The 21,365-nt window shown below is 40.7% G+C and overlaps 1 protein-coding gene across 1 annotated transcript in view; it reads left to right on the forward strand.

The window, feature by feature from the left end:
* LOC310737433 (uncharacterized protein) overlaps positions 1-21,365 on the forward strand; it is a 107,542-nt gene that overhangs the window by 21,812 nt on the left and 64,365 nt on the right. The window contains exons 66-130 of the mRNA XM_083561761.1: positions 87-181; positions 304-473; positions 564-648; positions 745-891; positions 2,200-2,408; positions 2,507-2,610; positions 2,772-2,890; positions 3,076-3,252; positions 3,385-3,590; positions 3,683-3,783; positions 3,947-4,065; positions 4,182-4,307; positions 4,409-4,602; positions 4,730-4,824; positions 4,941-5,071; positions 5,237-5,361; positions 5,516-5,633; positions 5,718-5,930; positions 6,163-6,333; positions 6,522-6,659; positions 6,816-6,865; positions 7,037-7,163; positions 7,287-7,369; positions 7,525-7,651; positions 7,899-8,089; positions 8,253-8,343; positions 8,442-8,541; positions 8,640-8,812; positions 9,066-9,221; positions 9,919-10,052; positions 10,151-10,284; positions 10,445-10,539; positions 10,662-10,831; positions 10,922-11,006; positions 11,103-11,249; positions 12,559-12,767; positions 12,866-12,969; positions 13,131-13,249; positions 13,435-13,611; positions 13,744-13,949; positions 14,042-14,142; positions 14,306-14,424; positions 14,541-14,666; positions 14,768-14,961; positions 15,089-15,183; positions 15,300-15,430; positions 15,594-15,718; positions 15,873-15,990; positions 16,075-16,287; positions 16,520-16,690; positions 16,869-17,006; positions 17,163-17,212; positions 17,382-17,508; positions 17,632-17,714; positions 17,858-17,984; positions 18,231-18,421; positions 18,585-18,675; positions 18,774-18,873; positions 18,972-19,144; positions 19,398-19,553; positions 20,249-20,382; positions 20,481-20,614; positions 20,775-20,869; positions 20,992-21,161; positions 21,252-21,336. Of these exons, the coding sequence (XP_083417887.1) occupies positions 87-181; positions 304-473; positions 564-648; positions 745-891; positions 2,200-2,408; positions 2,507-2,610; positions 2,772-2,890; positions 3,076-3,252; positions 3,385-3,590; positions 3,683-3,783; positions 3,947-4,065; positions 4,182-4,307; positions 4,409-4,602; positions 4,730-4,824; positions 4,941-5,071; positions 5,237-5,361; positions 5,516-5,633; positions 5,718-5,930; positions 6,163-6,333; positions 6,522-6,659; positions 6,816-6,865; positions 7,037-7,163; positions 7,287-7,369; positions 7,525-7,651; positions 7,899-8,089; positions 8,253-8,343; positions 8,442-8,541; positions 8,640-8,812; positions 9,066-9,221; positions 9,919-10,052; positions 10,151-10,284; positions 10,445-10,539; positions 10,662-10,831; positions 10,922-11,006; positions 11,103-11,249; positions 12,559-12,767; positions 12,866-12,969; positions 13,131-13,249; positions 13,435-13,611; positions 13,744-13,949; positions 14,042-14,142; positions 14,306-14,424; positions 14,541-14,666; positions 14,768-14,961; positions 15,089-15,183; positions 15,300-15,430; positions 15,594-15,718; positions 15,873-15,990; positions 16,075-16,287; positions 16,520-16,690; positions 16,869-17,006; positions 17,163-17,212; positions 17,382-17,508; positions 17,632-17,714; positions 17,858-17,984; positions 18,231-18,421; positions 18,585-18,675; positions 18,774-18,873; positions 18,972-19,144; positions 19,398-19,553; positions 20,249-20,382; positions 20,481-20,614; positions 20,775-20,869; positions 20,992-21,161; positions 21,252-21,336 (8,768 nt within the window). The remainder of the gene's footprint in view (positions 1-86; positions 182-303; positions 474-563; positions 649-744; positions 892-2,199; positions 2,409-2,506; positions 2,611-2,771; positions 2,891-3,075; positions 3,253-3,384; positions 3,591-3,682; positions 3,784-3,946; positions 4,066-4,181; positions 4,308-4,408; positions 4,603-4,729; positions 4,825-4,940; positions 5,072-5,236; positions 5,362-5,515; positions 5,634-5,717; positions 5,931-6,162; positions 6,334-6,521; positions 6,660-6,815; positions 6,866-7,036; positions 7,164-7,286; positions 7,370-7,524; positions 7,652-7,898; positions 8,090-8,252; positions 8,344-8,441; positions 8,542-8,639; positions 8,813-9,065; positions 9,222-9,918; positions 10,053-10,150; positions 10,285-10,444; positions 10,540-10,661; positions 10,832-10,921; positions 11,007-11,102; positions 11,250-12,558; positions 12,768-12,865; positions 12,970-13,130; positions 13,250-13,434; positions 13,612-13,743; positions 13,950-14,041; positions 14,143-14,305; positions 14,425-14,540; positions 14,667-14,767; positions 14,962-15,088; positions 15,184-15,299; positions 15,431-15,593; positions 15,719-15,872; positions 15,991-16,074; positions 16,288-16,519; positions 16,691-16,868; positions 17,007-17,162; positions 17,213-17,381; positions 17,509-17,631; positions 17,715-17,857; positions 17,985-18,230; positions 18,422-18,584; positions 18,676-18,773; positions 18,874-18,971; positions 19,145-19,397; positions 19,554-20,248; positions 20,383-20,480; positions 20,615-20,774; positions 20,870-20,991; positions 21,162-21,251; positions 21,337-21,365) is intronic.

Genomic DNA, 21,365 nt, shown 5'->3' on the forward strand with positions numbered 1-21,365 from the left:
TTTAAGTTAATTGTACATATGAACATGTTGAGGTGTGTGTGTGTGTGTGTGTGTGTGTGTGTGTGTGTTTGTTTGTGTGTTTGTAGGTGGTGCTCCAGTGGAGGATATCGAATTTTTATCCACTCAGGACATTAACATGGACATCACTGTATTCATTAGTCTGAACCCTGCTGTTTTCAAGGTATAAAGAAGAAAATATTAACCAGAGAATTTGTTGCTGAAATATTGAATGTTTGAATTAAATGTAGTGAAAAATTGAAAACTGAAGATAAAATAGATAACAAGTACTTTTTTGTTTGCCAGACCCTGAATGTGAGCACAGTGAGAGGTCTAATGGGTATAAACATTGCTGATCTGAAACTGTTTGAGTACTCCTCAGCAGTTCAGTCCTGGGTGTCACAACAGAACCAAACTGATCTGGACACACTGAATCTTAGCATCATCAACCGCAACCCTTGTTATGGTGTAAACAGGTGAGTTTTATTTATGAAATGAAAAAGGACTCAACTTTACAGAATTTGTTTTGAAAAAAATAAAAACATTCTTCTTGTTTTTCTACATAGTGACCGACTTGATAGTGAATTTGCATCCGGAAATGTCTCTACAGTACTATGTAACTTTAGCATTTCTGACTATGCCTGTTCACCGGTAAGTATTCCGTGAATCAAATATCTGTTTCCAGCTTTGCTAATGTTATGCAGAAAATGAGTTGACCACAGAAACCTTTGTTTGTTGCCTTTTAAGGTTGCTGTATTGTCATCCGAGGATCTGTTCACTCTGCTCACATGCAAACTGCCAAGCAGCCTGAAATACTCTAAAGATGCTTGGAAGTTGTTCTTCCAAAATTTTGCTGGCTTTTTGGGTGACGCATTGCAAAGGTTTTCAAGCATGGTATGCAAATTTGATTGTTGCTTGTCACCCCTGGGTCTCGAATCCAAGTCGCTCAGGGAGGTGTTAGAACTCACATGCAGGGACACTGTCGGAATTGACAAGTTCACAGTTCTTTATTAACTTAAGTCATTAAACCCAAGAACAGAAAACTTTGGAATGTAAAGTCACATATGGCTCAAGAAACAACATTGGACTTGAAATAGAAAACCGGTACATAACAGCAAAACAAAAGCATCAGGGCACAGGAACATAACAGCATGCGGACCTCACGACATGGCACAACCTGAAACGACATGTTAATAAACCAACAAGAACAAAAGCTGAAGGGGTAACTTAAATACACTGAGGACTAACAAGGAACAGGTGCAAAACATTTAGGACACAGATAGGGACAATGGAATAGGGAGCAGGGAATAGGGTGTAGTGGTCCAGTGGCGACATCTGCAGGACTCGGGGGCAGAGCAGCACCTTTCGGAGAAGGGGATTTAGAGGGCATCGCAAATGTCACTTTCTCTGGCACTCTCTGTGAGAATTAGGAACAGAAGAGTGCTCTCTATGGGACGCTATGCAGGTCTTTGGAGCAAAGGCTCCTTTGCGGAGCTCAGGAGTGGTGAGACACCCTCTCTGGCACTCTCTCTAGGACTGTTTGGCACTCTCAGAGGGGCACAAAGGCTGGGCAGCCTCTTTAGCAGAAACAGAGGTGGAGCAATGCTCCCAGCAGGAAACTGAGGCTGGGCAACAACCCCAGTGGAACTCCAAGGCAGGGGAGTTTGTTTGAACCCTACGGTGGGCAAACCGGCACCTGACCTCCTTTCAAAATGACGAATAGCTGGGGCAGCAAGCGCATTGGAACTCTCGGATGTCTGTTGCTCAATTAATGGCTTTGCCAGAGAGGTGGAGGATTACATATTCAATCATTGTTCGGTCAGTCGGATATGCTTGTGGTTGGGAGAGGAGCATGAGGGTGCACTGGCAGAAGAACAGGTTGCAACCATCGGGATCGGCAGAACAATTTTGGGGCACCGAGACCAGTGGGTTTGAGCTAAACTAATCCCTGTTTTCATTGTGTTTGAGTCTCCAGTAGTCCAGATTCTCACTGTTGCTTGGCTCATTCTGCCACACCCGATTCTAGGATTAAGGGAGTATTACATAGGGAGTTGGGACCCAGTGGTGGTAAAAAAAAAAATTGAATTTGCAGTCAATGAAATGAATGAATAAACTTGCCATCATACTGACAGGTGTTGTAGTATAAAAAATGTTTTGTGGAAATATGCATTGAAGTATGTAATCTTTCACTCTGTCATGTAGACCGATAAGAGCATTCAGACTGACCCACATATACTTGATGCTATCTGGGAGGTGATAATCAAGGACTTCACTGCAGCACAGTTGATGAATGCCACTTTCATCAGCGAGTGGTTCCAGATGAGGCTCAGACCATTGTTTTCATCAGTGTCCACAGACTTTCTATCCAGCCTCAGTTTCACAAAATTCAGCTGTGAGACCTACCAAATTGTGTAAGTATGGACAATGAAATTTCTGAACTTCAGATGTGTTATATAGGACATGAGGAAATAATTGATGAGAATATCCAATCTGTTCTCACCAAACATAGTGTGAAAGCTCTCAGTAGTCAAGAATCACTCATGACAGAGAAACAGAAGCAGCTGGTCTTTTCTTCATTCATCTTTCCTTTCCTCTCAAAAGATGGCTCACCAGGTAAGTACTCCCCTTTTAGTTGTTGTAATACAGACAACTGACATTTTTGAATTAGTTTTCACCTGCTTGAATTAAGGGTGATTCTTTTGTCTGAATAAAACTAAACAGGGCCAATTTAGAATGGTGTAATTAGTTGAACTAATGATCTTGGTTCCATCTAGATCCTGGCTGTGTTTCCACAACTTCAGGCAGCAATGACTGGCTTTTAACGAACCTTGGCAGTTTCTTCAATTATGCCACCTTGACAGAGCTGAAAATTTTAAATGCAAATTTCTCTAGTGTGAGTAACATCCCAATTGCACCAACTTTATGTTTCTTGTGGAGTTGCAGCTGACTGTAGTAGTAACAGTTGGTTTCTGGGTTTTGATGAAGAGAACAGACAGCTGCTGCAAGCAGTGTCCATTTGTTTTACTTGAAGACCTGGTGTAAACATAATGTGATATGAATGTTTTTTTTCTCCTGCAGGTTGCAGTGTTTGGTTTACTGTCCATTGAGCAGAAGGCTCAGTTCATCCTGCAGGCGGATACAGGAGTGTTGGGAAATGACTTAGTGATTAGAGAGGTGTTTAGCAGTATGATCGCATCTTTTGATCTCAATCAACTTGGCATGTTCTTCACAAACTTCAGCCAGACTGCAATACAAGTGAGCATCTCTGTTGCCTAAAGACCAGATCACAAATTATTTTCTTGTGTTTTTTTTTGTTTTTGTTTTTTTTTATCAAAAAAGACATTATTCTGTGCATACTAATTGATGGATGATACCTTGTGATTGCAGATGAACCTCACTAGCATTCCTTCAGCAATTTCAGACACCATTCTGAACATAACGCTCTTAGATCTGGTGCCTCACTTCCAACGTTTCAGCCCAGAGGACTTTGCCCTGTGGTTCCAGAATTACCTTTCCATCTTACTTCCTGGTATTGGTTCAAACACCCTGTCGATCATCCCCATGACCATCGGCTGTGACTCCTACAGAGAGATGTGAGCATCTCTTCATAACACAAACACAGCAAATGATTATTTTGTTACTTTTTAGAATTTGAATTTGTTTCCCACTTTTGCTGTATTTACAGAGTGAACGGACTTGATAATGTGTACAGTGACCTCTCTGCAACACAGTCCAACACTGTTTTCAATTACATACAAGACTATCTCAAGTACCAGTCCAGCCAAGGTTTGTGTGTTTATTTGCTGTTTCAGGCTACTAGGTAGGCAGTGATAAGAAGATGTGATTTCAGGCTGATAATGTTAGGGTTCGGGTAAGTCAGGAGTGTCCTAGATGCTCAATCTGAATTCACCACAGACCTTTTACATCAGTGTCCTCTGTTGCTTCACAGGCCTGAGTTGCTATGGTGGTGGAAGCTTTTACATGTTCCTGAAACAGTTGTTCCTCAGTTTTGGATTCCCTGACCTAATAGACTTCCTGTCTCTTATCCCAGATGACCGACAGACAGAGGTGTGTTTGCTCTATAACACCAATTGCTTCAGTGCTTCGCTCACTGTAGGAAAGCCAATGAGTTAAGCACATCACTATCTGTAGTTAATGCTTTGTCTTCCTTCTGTGTTTTCTAGCTCTTGAGCTCCATCTCTCCAGAAGAACTTAGTGAGTTCCTGAACAGACCGAACACAGTTGTTAATGGTTCCGAGCTCTGCACACTACTTGACAACTACAGTAGGACCAATCAGTACCTGGAGATGGTAGGCCAGTTTTTATTTCACCTAGATTTTTGTCCATGTAGACTACTTGCCTTTATTCTGCCAGGAATGGCTGATAGAGTAATCACTGTTTCTCTCTACAGGAGCCTGTTTTGTCCTCAGTTCTGGCCAGCCAAACATTGGAGTGTGTGTGGCCTCGTGCTCTCAGTGCCTCAACTCAGGCTGATGTAGAACAGTGGTTTAATGTTATACTGGTTCACTACCTGCCCTACCTCAGTTCTCAGCTCATCAGCTCCACCCAGCTCAGTGGTGCCTCTTGTCTGTCATACAGGAAACTGTAAGTTCTTTATTGGATGTTTCATTAAACAGGGTTTTCATCATAAACACTGCCACATGTCTGGTGGCGAAAAAAAACTGAGGTCATATAGTAAAGAAATCTCCTGTACGTATGTGTTTGTGAGCAGGGTGTCTATCCTGGGGGACAACTTCAATTTTTCTGCAGCTGATTTCTCCCAAGCTGATGTGTACAGCTCTATAAAAGTGTATCTGAGCAGTGGTGGTAAGAATAACTACATTTTTCTTGTTTCTTTTTTCTAGTTCTCTCTGTACAAGCATTTCCGTTTGTTTGTGTGTGCACTACATGTGTGTCTCAACATGTGATTGTGTATTTTGCAGATGCCAGCCTCCGCTGCTATAACTCCTCAGATCCTTTTCTGAACTCCACTGCCTGGTTTGCAGACAACATTGGATTCTTCGTCACCTTCATCACCCTCAGTGATCTACAATCATTTCTATCAGGAAGCATGGTAGTGCGCACACACACACACACACACACACACACACACACACACACACACACACACACCTGCAATTATCTATATTAGTCATTCAAACATATTTCTGTTAACTACATCACACAATGTACACAGTTTGTAGTGCTGTGATAATGTGTGTTTTATTGTGTCTTTTAGTCAAGTGTGTTCCTGGAGAACTCTGAAAACCTTCAGTTGTTCAACAACCCAGGAATTTCAGCCAGTGTCTTGGAGTATTATACAACACAGTTGTACATCCAGAATCCTGACTTCAGCCCTCTCGGGTACCACTCAAACCTCAACATTGAACAAAATTTAAATTTGTTTATTTCATTTATTTATCCAACCCTTTATAGATTCAAATCCCACATGTAAAAGACCATATATACGTGCAAATATCTGTGTATGCATTCTAAAAGGTTGTTTGTGTTTTTATAGATTGCCTGCTGAGCTGCTGTGTCAAAGTCCTGCCTCCATGTTTGTTTTTCTTGGAGATGCAGACATTCAGACAATCCTGACTAGCATCAACATCTTCTGCACAGAAATAAATCCAGAGGTAATCAATCAATAAGACTTGTGTGTTCACTAATCACTTCTTGTGTAGTAGTGCCAGTCACCTCTAACCTTCTTCTCCTTTCAGGTAACAGCGGTGCTGGTAGCAAAGTTCCCTGATATATCTGCAGCCACCATCCAAACATTGGGAAGCCAGTGTGTGGGCTTGACTGTGGGCCAGATAAACTCCGCCCCTCCCAATGTGATAAGCGGTGCTCTGTCAACACTCGGTATCATCAGTGGCTGGGACCAGGGCCAAGTGAATGCCCTCATCCAGAGCATCATTAGTTCAGGCTTTAATGTAAGCGTACACTGCCCATTTGTCAGGAATGTTGCTCTATGTTACAGAAAGTGAAAGCTTGCCATTTTTGATCACAATCACCATGTCAATATTCTATTTATGTTTATACATTTACTAACTATACCATGTTACCAAAAGGTCTGTAATTTAATTTCTTTCTTATTGCACAAGTTCTAAAATTCAGAATCAGAAATGTTTTCAAGTTAAGGATATGATTGTTTTACTCTCACAGATCAACAGTGCCTCCTCTCTGGTATCATTGGGAACACTTATTGGTGGTGTTCCTTCTACAGCCATATCCATCATCCCATCTTCTGAGCTTCTGTCTTTATCTCAGAATCCAACATTCATTGCTAATATTCTATCAGCCCCAGTTATTCTACAACAGACATTTGTCCAAAAGGTATTTACTTTGTTTTACACACACACACACACACACACACACACACACACACACACACACACACACACACACACACACACACACACACACACACACACACACACACACATATCTTTATTACCTTCTCCTATAAAAGTGCAGTAACATGCAGTTGCTTTGTTGAAGTCCGCTCTAACACGTTGTTCCAGGTAATCTCTGTAGACCAAACCTCTGTCATACAAAATGTTCCGGATGCACTAGTGATGTATATTCCACTTGTTCTACTGACATCTCTGAGCTCTGTGGAAGTTTCACTCATCAATAACAAGAGCTGGAGTCATGAACAGGTACTTAAACCCACCCACTTTGTTACACTGAAAAACTAAAGTCTCATGCCTCGACTGTAATAGCAGCAGTTCCCCTAATCTGATTTCCTGACTTGTTTGGATGTCAGGCTATAAAACTCATCAAAAAATGTTAAGACTTTTTTTCATTTTTACCAGGCTATGATGTTCTTCGGTGCAGTGGCCAGTGCCTGTACTAATCCAGAAGAGTGAGTTAGGAAAACACACACACACACACACACACACACACACACACACACACACACACACACACACACACACACAGTCTATCTAATATAGCTAATGTAAAGATCTGTTCTGTGAATACACCCATCACTGTGTATGTCTATTTGTGACTGTGGGTGTGTTTCTCCCTGCAGTCTGTCAGCATCAGTACTGCAGGGATTCTCTTGTAGCTCAACTCTCCCACAGAAGAAAGCCAAAGATCTAGTCAAAGCCTGTAGACCACGTGCAGGCAGAGACAAGGTCGTCCTGACAGAGGCTCAGGTACATACACTCTGATATTCAATCACATTCTGCACACAGAATGAATCAGAGACAGCAGGTAGACCCAAACCTTTACTGGTAAATGAGAAAACACACAATCACACAACACATTCTGTGTTTCAGCTGACCTGCATGTACAACTATGTGAAAGAAGATCAAGTCGAAAGCTTTATGAATGTCCCCTCTGATATGCTTCTGTACTACAGGTGTGGAACATATTCACATACAGAAAATACTGTATTCAAGTATATGATATCAAGAAAAAAAGGTCATATGCTGGCTGTGTGTGTGTGTGTGTGTGTGTGTGTGTGTGTGTGTGTGTGTGTGTGTGTGTGTGTGTGTGTGTGTGTGTGTGTTGTAGCTACGAGACAATACAGAATGTGAACTGCCAATCATATTTCCGTGCCCTTGGCAGAGCAGATTTCTCAGTTCTTTCTCCTGTCCTTGACAAAACAACCATACTGTTCAACAATGCAAAGGACTGCCTGGTAATACACACATAGTAAAATATTCATAGACCAACACATTCAATATTAGCTCTTAAATCTGCAAATCAGCCATCAAATTATAATCAATTCATCTCTTATGCAATTCCATTGTTGAAAACAAGTGAAAATATGAACATGTTCAGGCTTAAACAATAGACACTAAACAGTGGAATCCACACAAGACACCCCCCCCCCCCCATTCTTATAGATTCTGTGTGACTTTTCTTCATGGGTTGTGATGTTGTAGGGTATATCTGGTGTGAGTCTGACCAGGGATCAGGTGGAGGTTCTGGGAAATATGGCCTGTACACTGGACTCCTCCTACATCCAGAACTCTGACCCTTTCATTTTGGAGAAACTGAAGAACTGTGGAGATCTTTCTGATTCTCAGGTCACCGCTGTACAGTCACTGCTCCTCAGTGGAAACACTGCTTATGGGTGAGTCATAGCTTCAAGTGCATTTGTGCACATCTTTCATCTATGTTGTAGAAAATGATTTTATCATTGGTTTTAAAAGGACATAAAACAAATGGAAATGGTGTGTGTCTATAGATTGCATTTGATATTTTTTTGACCTCTGACATTGTTTATCATGAATCAGTAATCCCTCAACATGGAATGAGCAGACCGTGGAACAACTTGGCATCCTGGTTGTCTATTTCAAATCAGGCCTCTGTGACACAATTGGCTTTGTATGTAAACCGTTTCACCATTGTGTTTGTGATTTATAAACCCAACTTTAAACTTTCTGGACTGATTACATTTTGTCCCTGTTTGTGCATTGTTGAAGAATGTCAAAAGGAAATTATTTTCAGTCCTGAGGGAGCAGAAGATCCCACTGATAAAGCTTAGGACATTCTTTACAGAATGCAACTCAGAAAGTACTACAGGTAACCGTATACTACAGGGCAAAACACATCGAGGTACAGCGTATTACACATATTGAGATTGTGTGCTTCACTCAATTCCTCTGTTGTGTGTCTTACAGTGAGCAACATAACAGGAACAACAATTGCAGATGGAGCTTTTCCTTTCGGTTTTAATGCCATCCAGTTTGATCTGTATCTGGACATCACCGTCTTGCAGGAAAACCTGGCAGCTATCACTGAGAAAGTGGTGGACACCAGCCTCCAGGCGGTCATTCTTAACAAGTTAAACCAGGTCAGAGACACTAAATACTGGACTGTATAACACAGCAGGAAAGAAAAAGTTGTCTCAGCTTTTTAGTCATAGAATTCTGAAAATATTTCCAGTTTGTGTATAAATATGATTCTTGCATGGTGTCCCACTGTCAAATAGGGTTTGTTTTTGGGTTGTAAATTAGAAGTCTGTCTTTGTGTGTATGCTGAATTTCCCCACACAAGATTTGTTTTGATTTGATTATAAATTGTTGATTTCGTGTGTGTATACGTAGATTTTCCCATCAGGCCTTGGTGACCATGTGCTGCAACTACTGGGTTCAACTTCTCGTTTGGCCACAATTGATGACATTAGCAAGTGGAACATTACTATGATTGACACACTGTCCTCTTTGATGGATTCCAATGATGGATACTGGGAACCAGAAAAGGTAATAAAAGGTTGTTTGTGCATGTGTGATAGAGAGAGAGAGAGAGAGAGAGAGAGAGAGAGAGAGAGAGAGAGAGAGAGAGAGAGAGAGAATGAGAGAGAGATAGAGCTCATCTGGGATGATTTAGTGAGGGTGAGAGAAAGTATCTGTGATCCTTCATTGATTAGATATCATGACATAGTTGCAGATAAAACACTTTTGCAGTCAAAGAGCATGTTCAATCCCCTTTAGAGAGACTAGAATTTACAAAAAATGCAAAAATGTTTTTATTTCTTACAAATGATGTACACAACGATGATGATGAAAATGTTATCACTGACAATAGAGGTGGAAATGTATATGAAGGTATTTTTTAGAAAGCAGGCAGAGCTTCAGGTCTAGTGTTAATTTAAAACTGAATTATTTCATAAATGTTTTTAACTAGTTATACGGTCAGGGAACTAACCCCAGTAATGGGTTGCACAAGCCAGTGCACTCTTAGTAGATAAATGGGGAGGGTTGCAATAGGAAGGGCATCCAGCGTAAAAACATGTGCCAAATCAAACATGCGGTTCATGAATAAGGATAATCCGCTGTGGCGACCCCTAACGGGAGAAGCCGAAAGAAAGTTTATACTGCAAGCATACTAGCTGACATTTTGTATTTCTCAGATACTGTTGTGCTTGCTACAAAAACGCTTGTGTATTATTTTTTTAAGGGAAAAGCAGTAATTATGAGGTATCTGAGCATGGGTGATCACTCTCTGGGAAGTGCTGAAATAAATGTCATTGGTTCCTACATCTGTACATTAGACATCAGTATACTGGAAAATATCACTCCTGAGAGTTTAATGTAAGTCCCTGCTCACATACATACACAAACATGGACAAACAAAATAAAGAGATGAAGAATGATCTGAATTTTAATATAAATTTTTGTTCTCTTTGCAGGATGTTCCTGTCTCCAGATCTGTCCTCATGTTCCTTTGAACAGAAATCTACTCTGTACATCATTATCAAGTATTCATTTAGCAACTTTCACAGAAGTGCCACAATATACTACCAGCTCATGATACCTTACCTGGGTAAAACAAACATTCATGCATACAGGAAGACTAAAAAATACATGTTTTTAAAAAGTCTGAATTGTGTCTGAATTTAAGTTAATTGTACATATGAACATGTTGAGGTGTGTGTGTGTGTGTGTGTGTGTGTGTGTGTGTGTGTTTGTTTGTGTGTTTGTAGGTGGTGCTCCAGTGGAGGATATCGAATTTTTATCCACTCAGGACATTAACATGGACATCACTGTATTCATTAGTCTGAACCCTGCTGTTTTCAAGGTATAAAGAAGAAAATATTAACCAGAGAATTTGTTGCTGAAATATTGAATGTTTGAATTAAATGTAGTGAAAAATTGAAAACTGAAGATAAAATAGATAACAAGTACTTTTTTGTTTGCCAGACCCTGAATGTGAGCACAGTGAGAGGTCTAATGGGTATAAACATTGCTGATCTGAAACTGTTTGAGTACTCCTCAGCAGTTCAGTCCTGGGTGTCACAACAGAACCAAACTGATCTGGACACACTGAATCTTAGCATCATCAACCGCAACCCTTGTTATGGTGTAAACAGGTGAGTTTTATTTATGAAATGAAAAAGGACTCAACTTTACAGAATTTGTTTTGAAAAAAATAAAAACATTCTTCTTGTTTTTCTACATAGTGACCGACTTGATAGTGAATTTGCATCCGGAAATGTCTCTACAGTACTATGTAACTTTAGCATTTCTGACTATGCCTGTTCACCGGTAAGTATTCCGTGAATCAAATATCTGTTTCCAGCTTTGCTAATGTTATGCAGAAAATGAGTTGACCACAGAAACCTTTGTTTGTTGCCTTTTAAGGTTGCTGTATTGTCATCCGAGGATCTGTTCACTCTGCTCACATGCAAACTGCCAAGCAGCCTGAAATACTCTAAAGATGCTTGGAAGTTGTTCTTCCAAAATTTTGCTGGCTTTTTGGGTGACGCATTGCAAAGGTTTTCAAGCATGGTATGCAAATTTGATTGTTGCTTGTCACCCCTGGGTCTCGAATCCAAGTCGCTCAGGGAGGTGTTAGAACTCACATGCAGGGACACTGTCGGAATTGACAAGTTCACAGTTCTTTATTAACTTAAGTCATTAAACCCAAGAACAGAAAACTTTGGAATGTAAAGTCACATATGGCTCAAGAAACAACATTGGACTTGAAATAGAAAACCGGTACATAACAGCAAAACAAAAGCATCAGGGCACAGGAACATAACAGCATGCGGACCTCACGACATGGCACAACCTGAAACGACATGTTAATAAACCAACAAGAACAAAAGCTGAAGGGGTAACTTAAATACACTGAGGACTAACAAGGAACAGGTGCAAAACATTTAGGACACAGATAGGGACAATGGAATAGGGAGCAGGGAATAGGGTGTAGTGGTCCAGTGGCGACATCTGCAGGACTCGGGGGCAGAGCAGCACCTTTCGGAGAAGGGGATTTAGAGGGCATCGCAAATGTCACTTTTTTCTGGCACTCTCTGTGAGAATTAGGAACAGAAGAGTGCTCTCTATGGGACGCTATGCAGGTCTTTGGAGCAAAGGCTCCTTTGCGGAGCTCAGGAGTGGTGAGACACCCTCTCTGGCACTCTCTCTAGGACTGTTTGGCACTCTCAGAGGGGCACAAAGGCTGGGCAGCCTCTTTAGCAGAAACAGAGGTGGAGCAATGCTCCCAGCAGGAAACTGAGGCTGGGCAACAACCCCAGTGGAACTCCAAGGCAGGGGAGTTTGTTTGAACCCTACGGTGGGCAAACCGGCACCTGACCTCCTTTCAAAATGACGAATAGCTGGGGCAGCAAGCGCATTGGAACTCTCGGATGTCTGTTGCTCAATTAATGGCTTTGCCAGAGAGGTGGAGGATTACATATTCAATCATTGTTCGGTCAGTCGGATATGCTTGTGGTTGGGAGAGGAGCATGAGGGTGCACTGGCAGAAGAACAGGTTGCAACCATCGGGATCGGCAGAACAATTTTGGGGCACCGAGACCAGTGGGTTTGAGCTAAACTAATCCCTGTTTTCATTGTGTTTGAGTCTCCAGTAGTCCAGATTCTCACTGTTGCTTGGCTCATTCTGCCACACCCGATTCTAGGATTAAGGGAGTATTACATAGGGAGTTGGGACCCAGTGGTGGTAAAAAAAAAAATTGAATTTGCAGTCAATGAAATGAATGAATAAACTTGCCATCATACTGACAGGTGTTGTAGTATAAAAAATGTTTTGTGGAAATATGCATTGAAGTATGTAATCTTTCACTCTGTCATGTAGACCGATAAGAGCATTCAGACTGACCCACATATACTTGATGCTATCTGGGAGGTGATAATCAAGGACTTCACTGCAGCACAGTTGATGAATGCCACTTTCATCAGCGAGTGGTTCCAGATGAGGCTCAGACCATTGTTTTCATCAGTGTCCACAGACTTTCTATCCAGCCTCAGTTTCACAAAATTCAGCTGTGAGACCTACCAAATTGTGTAAGTATGGACAATGAAATTTCTGAACTTCAGATGTGTTATATAGGACATGAGGAAATAATTGATGAGAATATCCAATCTGTTCTCACCAAACATAGTGTGAAAGCTCTCAGTAGTCAAGAATCACTCATGACAGAGAAACAGAAGCAGCTGGTCTTTTCTTCATTCATCTTTCCTTTCCTCTCAAAAGATGGCTCACCAGGTAAGTACTCCCCTTTTAGTTGTTGTAATACAGACAACTGACATTTTTGAATTAGTTTTCACCTGCTTGAATTAAGGGTGATTCTTTTGTCTGAATAAAACTAAACAGGGCCAATTTAGAATGGTGTAATTAGTTGAACTAATGATCTTGGTTCCATCTAGATCCTGGCTGTGTTTCCACAACTTCAGGCAGCAATGACTGGCTTTTAACGAACCTTGGCAGTTTCTTCAATTATGCCACCTTGACAGAGCTGAAAATTTTAAATGCAAATTTCTCTAGTGTGAGTAACATCCCAATTGCACCAACTTTATGTTTCTTGTGGAGTTGCAGCTGACTGTAGTAGTAACAGTTGGTTTCTGGGTTTTGATGAAGAGAACAGACAGCTGCTGCAAGCAGTGTCCATTTGTTTTACTTGAAGACCTGGTGTAAACATAATGTGATATGAATGTTTTTTTTCTCCTGCAGGTTGCAGTGTTTGGTTTACTGTCCATTGAGCAGAAGGCTCAGTTCATCCTGCAGGCGGATACAGGAGTGTTGGGAAATGACTTAGTGATTAGAGAGGTGTTTAGCAGTATGATCGCATCTTTTGATCTCAATCAACTTGGCATGTTCTTCACAAACTTCAGCCAGACTGCAATACAAGTGAGCATCTCTGTTGCCTAAAGACCAGATCACAAATTATTTTCTTGTGTTTTTTTTTGTTTTTGTTTTTTTTTATCAAAAAAGACATTATTCTGTGCATACTAATTGATGGATGATACCTTGTGATTGCAGATGAACCTCACTAGCATTCCTTCAGCAATTTCAGACACCATTCTGAACATAACGCTCTTAGATCTGGTGCCTCACTTCCAACGTTTCAGCCCAGAGGACTTTGCCCTGTGGTTCCAGAATTACCTTTCCATCTTACTTCCTGGTATTGGTTCAAACACCCTGTCGATCATCCCCATGACCATCGGCTGTGACTCCTACAGAGAGATGTGAGCATCTCTTCATAACACAAACACAGCAAATGATTATTTTGTTACTTTTTAGAATTTGAATTTGTTTCCCACTTTTGCTGTATTTACAGAGTGAACGGACTTGATAATGTGTACAGTGACCTCTCTGCAACACAGTCCAACACTGTTTTCAATTACATACAAGACTATCTCAAGTACCAGTCCAGCCAAGGTTTGTGTGTTTATTTGCTGTTTCAGGCTACTAGGTAGGCAGTGATAAGAAGATGTGATTTCAGGCTGATAATGTTAGGGTTCGGGTAAGTCAGGAGTGTCCTAGATGCTCAATCTGAATTCACCACAGACCTTTTACATCAGTGTCCTCTGTTGCTTCACAGGCCTGAGTTGCTATGGTGGTGGAAGCTTTTACATGTTCCTGAAACAGTTGTTCCTCAGTTTTGGATTCCCTGACCTAATAGACTTCCTGTCTCTTATCCCAGATGACCGACAGACAGAGGTGTGTTTGCTCTATAACACCAATTGCTTCAGTGCTTCGCTCACTGTAGGAAAGCCAATGAGTTAAGCACATCACTATCTGTAGTTAATGCTTTGTCTTCCTTCTGTGTTTTCTAGCTCTTGAGCTCCATCTCTCCAGAAGAACTTAGTGAGTTCCTGAACAGACCGAACACAGTTGTTAATGGTTCCGAGCTCTGCACACTACTTGACAACTACAGTAGGACCAATCAGTACCTGGAGATGGTAGGCCAGTTTTTATTTCACCTAGATTTTTGTCCATGTAGACTACTTGCCTTTATTCTGCCAGGAATGGCTGATAGAGTAATCACTGTTTCTCTCTACAGGAGCCTGTTTTGTCCTCAGTTCTGGCCAGCCAAACATTGGAGTGTGTGTGGCCTCGTGCTCTCAGTGCCTCAACTCAGGCTGATGTAGAACAGTGGTTTAATGTTATACTGGTTCACTACCTGCCCTACCTCAGTTCTCAGCTCATCAGCTCCACCCAGCTCAGTGGTGCCTCTTGTCTGTCATACAGGAAACTGTAAGTTCTTTATTGGATGTTTCATTAAACAGGGTTTTCATCATAAACACTGCCACATGTCTGGTGGCGAAAAAAAACTGAGGTCATATAGTAAAGAAATCTCCTGTACGTATGTGTTTGTGAGCAGGGTGTCTATCCTGGGGGACAACTTCAATTTTTCTGCAGCTGATTTCTCCCAAGCTGATGTGTACAGCTCTATAAAAGTGTATCTGAGCAGTGGTGGTAAGAATAACTACATTTTTCTTGTTTCTTTTTTCTAGTTCTCTCTGTACAAGCATTTCCGTTTGTTTGTGTGTGCACTACATGTGTGTCTCAACATGTGATTGTGTATTTTGCAGATGCCAGCCCCCGCTGCTATAACTCCTCAGATCCTTTTCTGAACTCCACTGCCTGGTTTGCAGACAACATTGGATTCTTCGTCACCTTCATCACCCTCAGTGATCTACAATCATTTCTATCAGGAAGCATGGTAGTGCACACACACACACACACACACACACACACACACACACACACACACACACACCTGCAATTATCTACATTAGTCATTCAAACATATTTCTGTTAACTACATCACACAATGTACACAGTTTGTAGTGCTGTGATAATGTGTGTTTTATTGTGTCTTTTAGTCAAGTGTGTTCCTGGAGAACTCTGAAAACCTTCAGTTGTTCAACAACCCAGGAATTTCAGCCAGTGTCTTGGAGTATTATACAACACAGTTGTACATCCAGAATCCTGACTTCAGCCCTCTCGGGTACCACTCAAACCTCAACATTGAACAAAATTTAAATTTGTTTATTTCATTTATTTATCCAACCCTTTATAGATTCAAATCCCACATGTAAAAGACCATATATACGTGCAAATATCTGTGTATGCATTCTAAAAGGTTGTTTGTGTTTTTATAGATTGCCTGCTGAGCTGCTGTGTCAAAGTCCTGCCTCCATGTTTGTTTTTCTTGGAGATGCAGACATTCAGACAATCCTGACTAGCATCAACATCTTCTGCACAGAAATAAATCCAGAGGTAATCAATCAATAAGACTTGTGTGTTCACTAATCACTTCTTGTGTAGTAGTGCCAGTCACCTCTAACCTTCTTCTCCTTTCAGGTAACAGCGGTGCTGGTAGCAAAGTTCCCTGATATATCTGCAGCCACCATCCAAACATTGGGAAGCCAGTGTGTGGGCTTGACTGTGGGCCAGATAAACTCCGCCCCTCCCAATGTGATAAGCGGTGCTCTGTCAACACTCGGTATCATCAGTGGCTGGGACCAGGGCCAAGTGAATGCCCTCATCCAGAGCATCATTAGTTCAGGCTTTAATGTAAGCGTACACTGCCCATTTGTCAGGAATGTTGCTCTATGTTACAGAAAGTGAAAGCTTGCCATTTTTGATCACAATCACCATGTCAATATTCTATTTATGTTTATACATTTACTAACTATACCATGTTACCAAAAGGTCTGTAATTTAATTTCTTTCTTATTGCACAAGTTCTAAAATTCAGAATCAGAAATGTTTTCAAGTTAAGGATATGATTGTTTTACTCTCACAGATCAACAGTGCCTCCTCTCTGGTATCATTGGGAACACTTATTGGTGGTGTTCCTTCTACAGCCATATCCATCATCCCATCTTCTGAGCTTCTGTCTTTATCTCAGAATCCAACATTCATTGCTAATATTCTATCAGCCCCAGTTATTCTACAACAGACATTTGTCCAAAAGGTATTTACTTTGTTTTACACACACACACACACACACACACACACACACACACACACACACACACACACACACACACACACACACACACACACACAAACATATCTTTATTACCTTCTCCTATAAAAGTGCAGTAACATGCAGTTGCTTTGTTGAAGTCCGCTCTAACACGTTGTTCCAGGTAATCTCTGTAGACCAAACCTCTGTCATACAAAATGTTCCGGATGCACTAGTGATGTATATTCCACTTGTTCTACTGACATCTCTGAGCTCTGTGGAAGTTTCACTCATCAATAACAAGAGCTGGAGTCATGAACAGGTACTTAAACCCACCCACTTTGTTACACTGAAAAACTAAAGTCTCATGCCTCGACTGTAATAGCAGCAGTTCCCCTAATCTGATTTCCTGACTTGTTTGGATGTCAGGCTATAAAACTCATCAAAAAATGTTAAGACTTTTTTTCATTTTTACCAGGCTATGATGTTCTTCGGTGCAGTGGCCAGTGCCTGTACTAATCCAGAAGAGTGAGTTAGGAAAACACACACACACACACACACACACACACACACACACACACACACACACACACACACACACAGTCTATCTAATATAGCTAATGTAAAGATCTGTTCTGTGAATACACCCATCACTGTGTATGTCTATTTGTGACTGTGGGTGTGTTTCTCCCTGCAGTCTGTCAGCATCAGTACTGCAGGGATTCTCTTGTAGCTCAACTCTCCCACAGAAGAAAGCCAAAGATCTAGTCAAAGCCTGTAGACCACGTGCAGGCAGAGACAAGGTCGTCCTGACAGAGGCTCAGGTACATACACTCTGATATTCAATCACATTCTGCACACAGAATGAATCAGAGACAGCAGGTAGACCCAAACCTTTACTGGTAAATGAGAAAACACACAATCACACAACACATTCTGTGTTTCAGCTGACCTGCATGTACAACTATGTGAAAGAAGATCAAGTCGAAAGCTTTATGAATGTCCCCTCTGATATGCTTCTGTACTACAGGTGTGGAACATATTCACATACAGAAAATACTGTATTCAAGTATATGATATCAAGAAAAAAAGGTCATATGCTGGCTGTGTGTGTGTGTGTGTGTGTGTGTGTGTGTGTGTGTGTGTGTGTGTGTGTGTGTGTGTGTGTTGTAGCTACGAGACAATACAGAATGTGAACTGCCAATCATATTTCCGTGCCCTTGGCAGAGCAGATTTCTCAGTTCTTTCTCCTGTCCTTGACAAAACAACCATACTGTTCAACAATGCAAAGGACTGCCTGGTAATACACACACAGTAAAATATTCATAGACCAACACATTCAATATTAGCTCTTAAATCTGCAAATCAGCCATCAAATTATAATCAATTCATCTCTTATGCAATTCCATTGTTGAAAACAAGTGAAAATATGAACATGTTCAGGCTTAAACAATAGACACTAAACAGTGGAATCCACACAAGACACCCCCCCCCCCCATTCTTATAGATTCTGTGTGACTTTTCTTCATGGGTTGTGATGTTGTAGGGTATATCTGGTGTGAGTCTGACCAGGGATCAGGTGGAGGTTCTGGGAAATATGGCCTGTACACTGGACTCCTCCTACATCCAGAACTCTGACCCTTTCATTTTGGAGAAACTGAAGAACTGTGGAGATCTTTCTGATTCTCAGGTCACCGCTGTACAGTCACTGCTCCTCAGTGGAAACACTGCTTATGGGTGAGTCATAGCTTCAAGTGCATTTGTGCACATCTTTCATCTATGTTGTAGAAAATGATTTTATCATTGGTTTTAAAAGGACATAAAACAAATGGAAATGGTGTGTGTCTATAGATTGCATTTGATATTTTTTTGACCTCTGACATTGTTTATCATGAATCAGTAATCCCTCAACATGGAATGAGCAGACCGTGGAACAACTTGGCATCCTGGTTGTCTATTTCAAATCAGGCCTCTGTGACACAATTGGCTTTGTATGTAAACCGTTTCACCATTGTGTTTGTGATTTATAAACCCAACTTTAAACTTTCTGGACTGATTACATTTTGTCCCTGTTTGTGCATTGTTGAAGAATGTCAAAAGGAAATTATTTTCAGTCCTGAGGGAGCAGAAGATCCCACTGATAAAGCTTAGGACATTCTTTACAGAATGCAACTCAGAAAGTACTACAGGTAACCGTATACTACAGGGCAAAACACATCGAGGTACAGCGTATTACACATATTGAGATTGTGTGCTTCACTCAATTCCTCTGTTGTGTGTCTTACAGTGAGCAACATAACAGGAACAACAATTGCAGATGGAGCTTTTCCTTTCGGTTTTAATGCCATCCAGTTTGATCTGTATCTGGACATCACCGTCTTGCAGGAAAACCTGGCAGCTATCACTGAGAAAGTGGTGGACACCAGCCTCCAGGCGGTCATTCTTAACAAGTTAAACCAGGTCAGAGACACTAAATACTGGACTGTATAACACAGCAGGAAAGAAAAAGTTGTCTCAGCTTTTTAGTCATAGAATTCTGAAAATATTTCCAGTTTGTGTATAAATATGATTCTTGCATGGTGTCCCACTGTCAAATAGGGTTTGTTTTTGGGTTGTAAATTAGAAGTCTGTCTTTGTGTGTATGCTGAATTTCCCCACACAAGATTTGTTTTGATTTGATTATAAATTGTTGATTTCGTGTGTGTATACGTAGATTTTCCCATCAGGCCTTGGTGACCATGTGCTGCAACTACTGGGTTCAACTTCTCGTTTGGCCACAATTGATGACATTAGCAAGTGGAACATTACTATGATTGACACACTGTCCTCTTTGATGGATTCCAATGATGGATACTGGGAACCAGAAAAGGTAATAAAAGGTTGTTTGTGCATGTGTGATAGAGAGAGAGAGAGAGAGAGAGAGAGAGAGAGAGAGAGAGAGAGAGAGAGAGAGAGAGAATGAGAGAGAGATAGAGCTCATCTGGGATGATTTAGTGAGGGTGAGAGAAAGTATCTGTGATCCTTCATTGATTAGATATCATGACATAGTTGCAGATAAAACACTTTTGCAGTCAAAGAGCATGTTCAATCCCCTTTAGAGAGACTAGAATTTACAAAAAATGCAAAAATGTTTTTATTTCTTACAAATGATGTACACAACGATGATGATGAAAATGTTATCACTGACAATAGAGGTGGAAATGTATATGAAGGTATTTTTTAGAAAGCAGGCAGAGCTTCAGGTCTAGTGTTAATTTAAAACTGAATTATTTCATAAATGTTTTTAACTAGTTATACGGTCAGGGAACTAACCCCAGTAATGGGTTGCACAAGCCAGTGCACTCTTAGTAGATAAATGGGGAGGGTTGCAATAGGAAGGGCATCCAGCGTAAAAACATGTGCCAAATCAAACATGCGGTTCATGAATAAGGATAATCCGCTGTGGCGACCCCTAACGGGAGAAGCCGAAAGAAAGTTTATACTGCAAGCATACTAGCTGACATTTTGTATTTCTCAGATACTGTTGTGCTTGCTACAAAAACGCTTGTGTATTATTTTTTTAAGGGAAAAGCAGTAATTATGAGGTATCTGAGCATGGGTGATCACTCTCTGGGAAGTGCTGAAATAAATGTCATTGGTTCCTACATCTGTACATTAGACATCAGTATACTGGAAAATATCACTCCTGAGAGTTTAATGTAAGTCCCTGCTCACATACATACACAAACATGGACAAACAAAATAAAGAGATGAAGAATGATCTGAATTTTAATATAAATTTTTGTTCTCTTTGCAGGATGTTCCTGTCTCCAGATCTGTCCTCATGTTCCTTTGAACAGAAATCTACTCTGTACATCATTATCAAGTATTCATTTAGCAACTTTCACAGAAGTGCCACAATATACTACCAGCTCATGATACCTTACCTGGGTAAAACAAACATTCATGCATACAGGAAGACTAAAAAATACATGTTTTTAAAAAGTCTGAATTGTGTCTGAATTTAAGTTAATTGTACATATGAACATGTTGAGGTGTGTGTGTGTGTGTGTGTGTGTGTGTGTGTGTGTGTTTGTTTGTGTGTTTGTAGGTGGTGCTCCAGTGGAGGATATCGAATTTTTATCCACTCAGGACATTAACATGGACATCACTGTATTCATTAGTCTGAACCCTGCTGTTTTCAAGGTATAAAGAAGAAAATATTAACCAGAGAATTTGTTGCTGAAATATTGAATGTTTGAATTAAATGTAGTGAAAAATTGAAAACTGAAGATAAAATAGATAACAAGTACTTTTTTGTTTGCCAGACCCTGAATGTGAGCACAGTGAGAGGTCTAATGGGTATAAACATTGCTGATCTGAAACTGTTTGAGTACTCCTCAGCAGTTCAGTCCTGGGTGTCACAACAGAACCAAACTGATCTGGACACACTGAATCTTAGCATCATCAACCGCAACCCTTGTTATGGTGTAAACAGGTGAGTTTTATTTATGAAATGAAAAAGGACTCAACTTTACAGAATTTGTTTTGAAAAAAATAAAAACATTCTTCTTGTTTTTCTACATAGTGACCGACTTGATAGTGAATTTGCATCCGGAAATGTCTCTACAGTACTATGTAACTTTAGCATTTCTGACTATGCCTGTTCACCGGTAAGTATTCCGTGAATCAAATATCTGTT

Source organism: Silurus aristotelis, assembly GCF_946808225.1.
Source record: "Silurus aristotelis genome assembly, chromosome: 2".
Lineage (NCBI taxonomy): Eukaryota > Metazoa > Chordata > Actinopteri > Siluriformes > Siluridae > Silurus > Silurus aristotelis.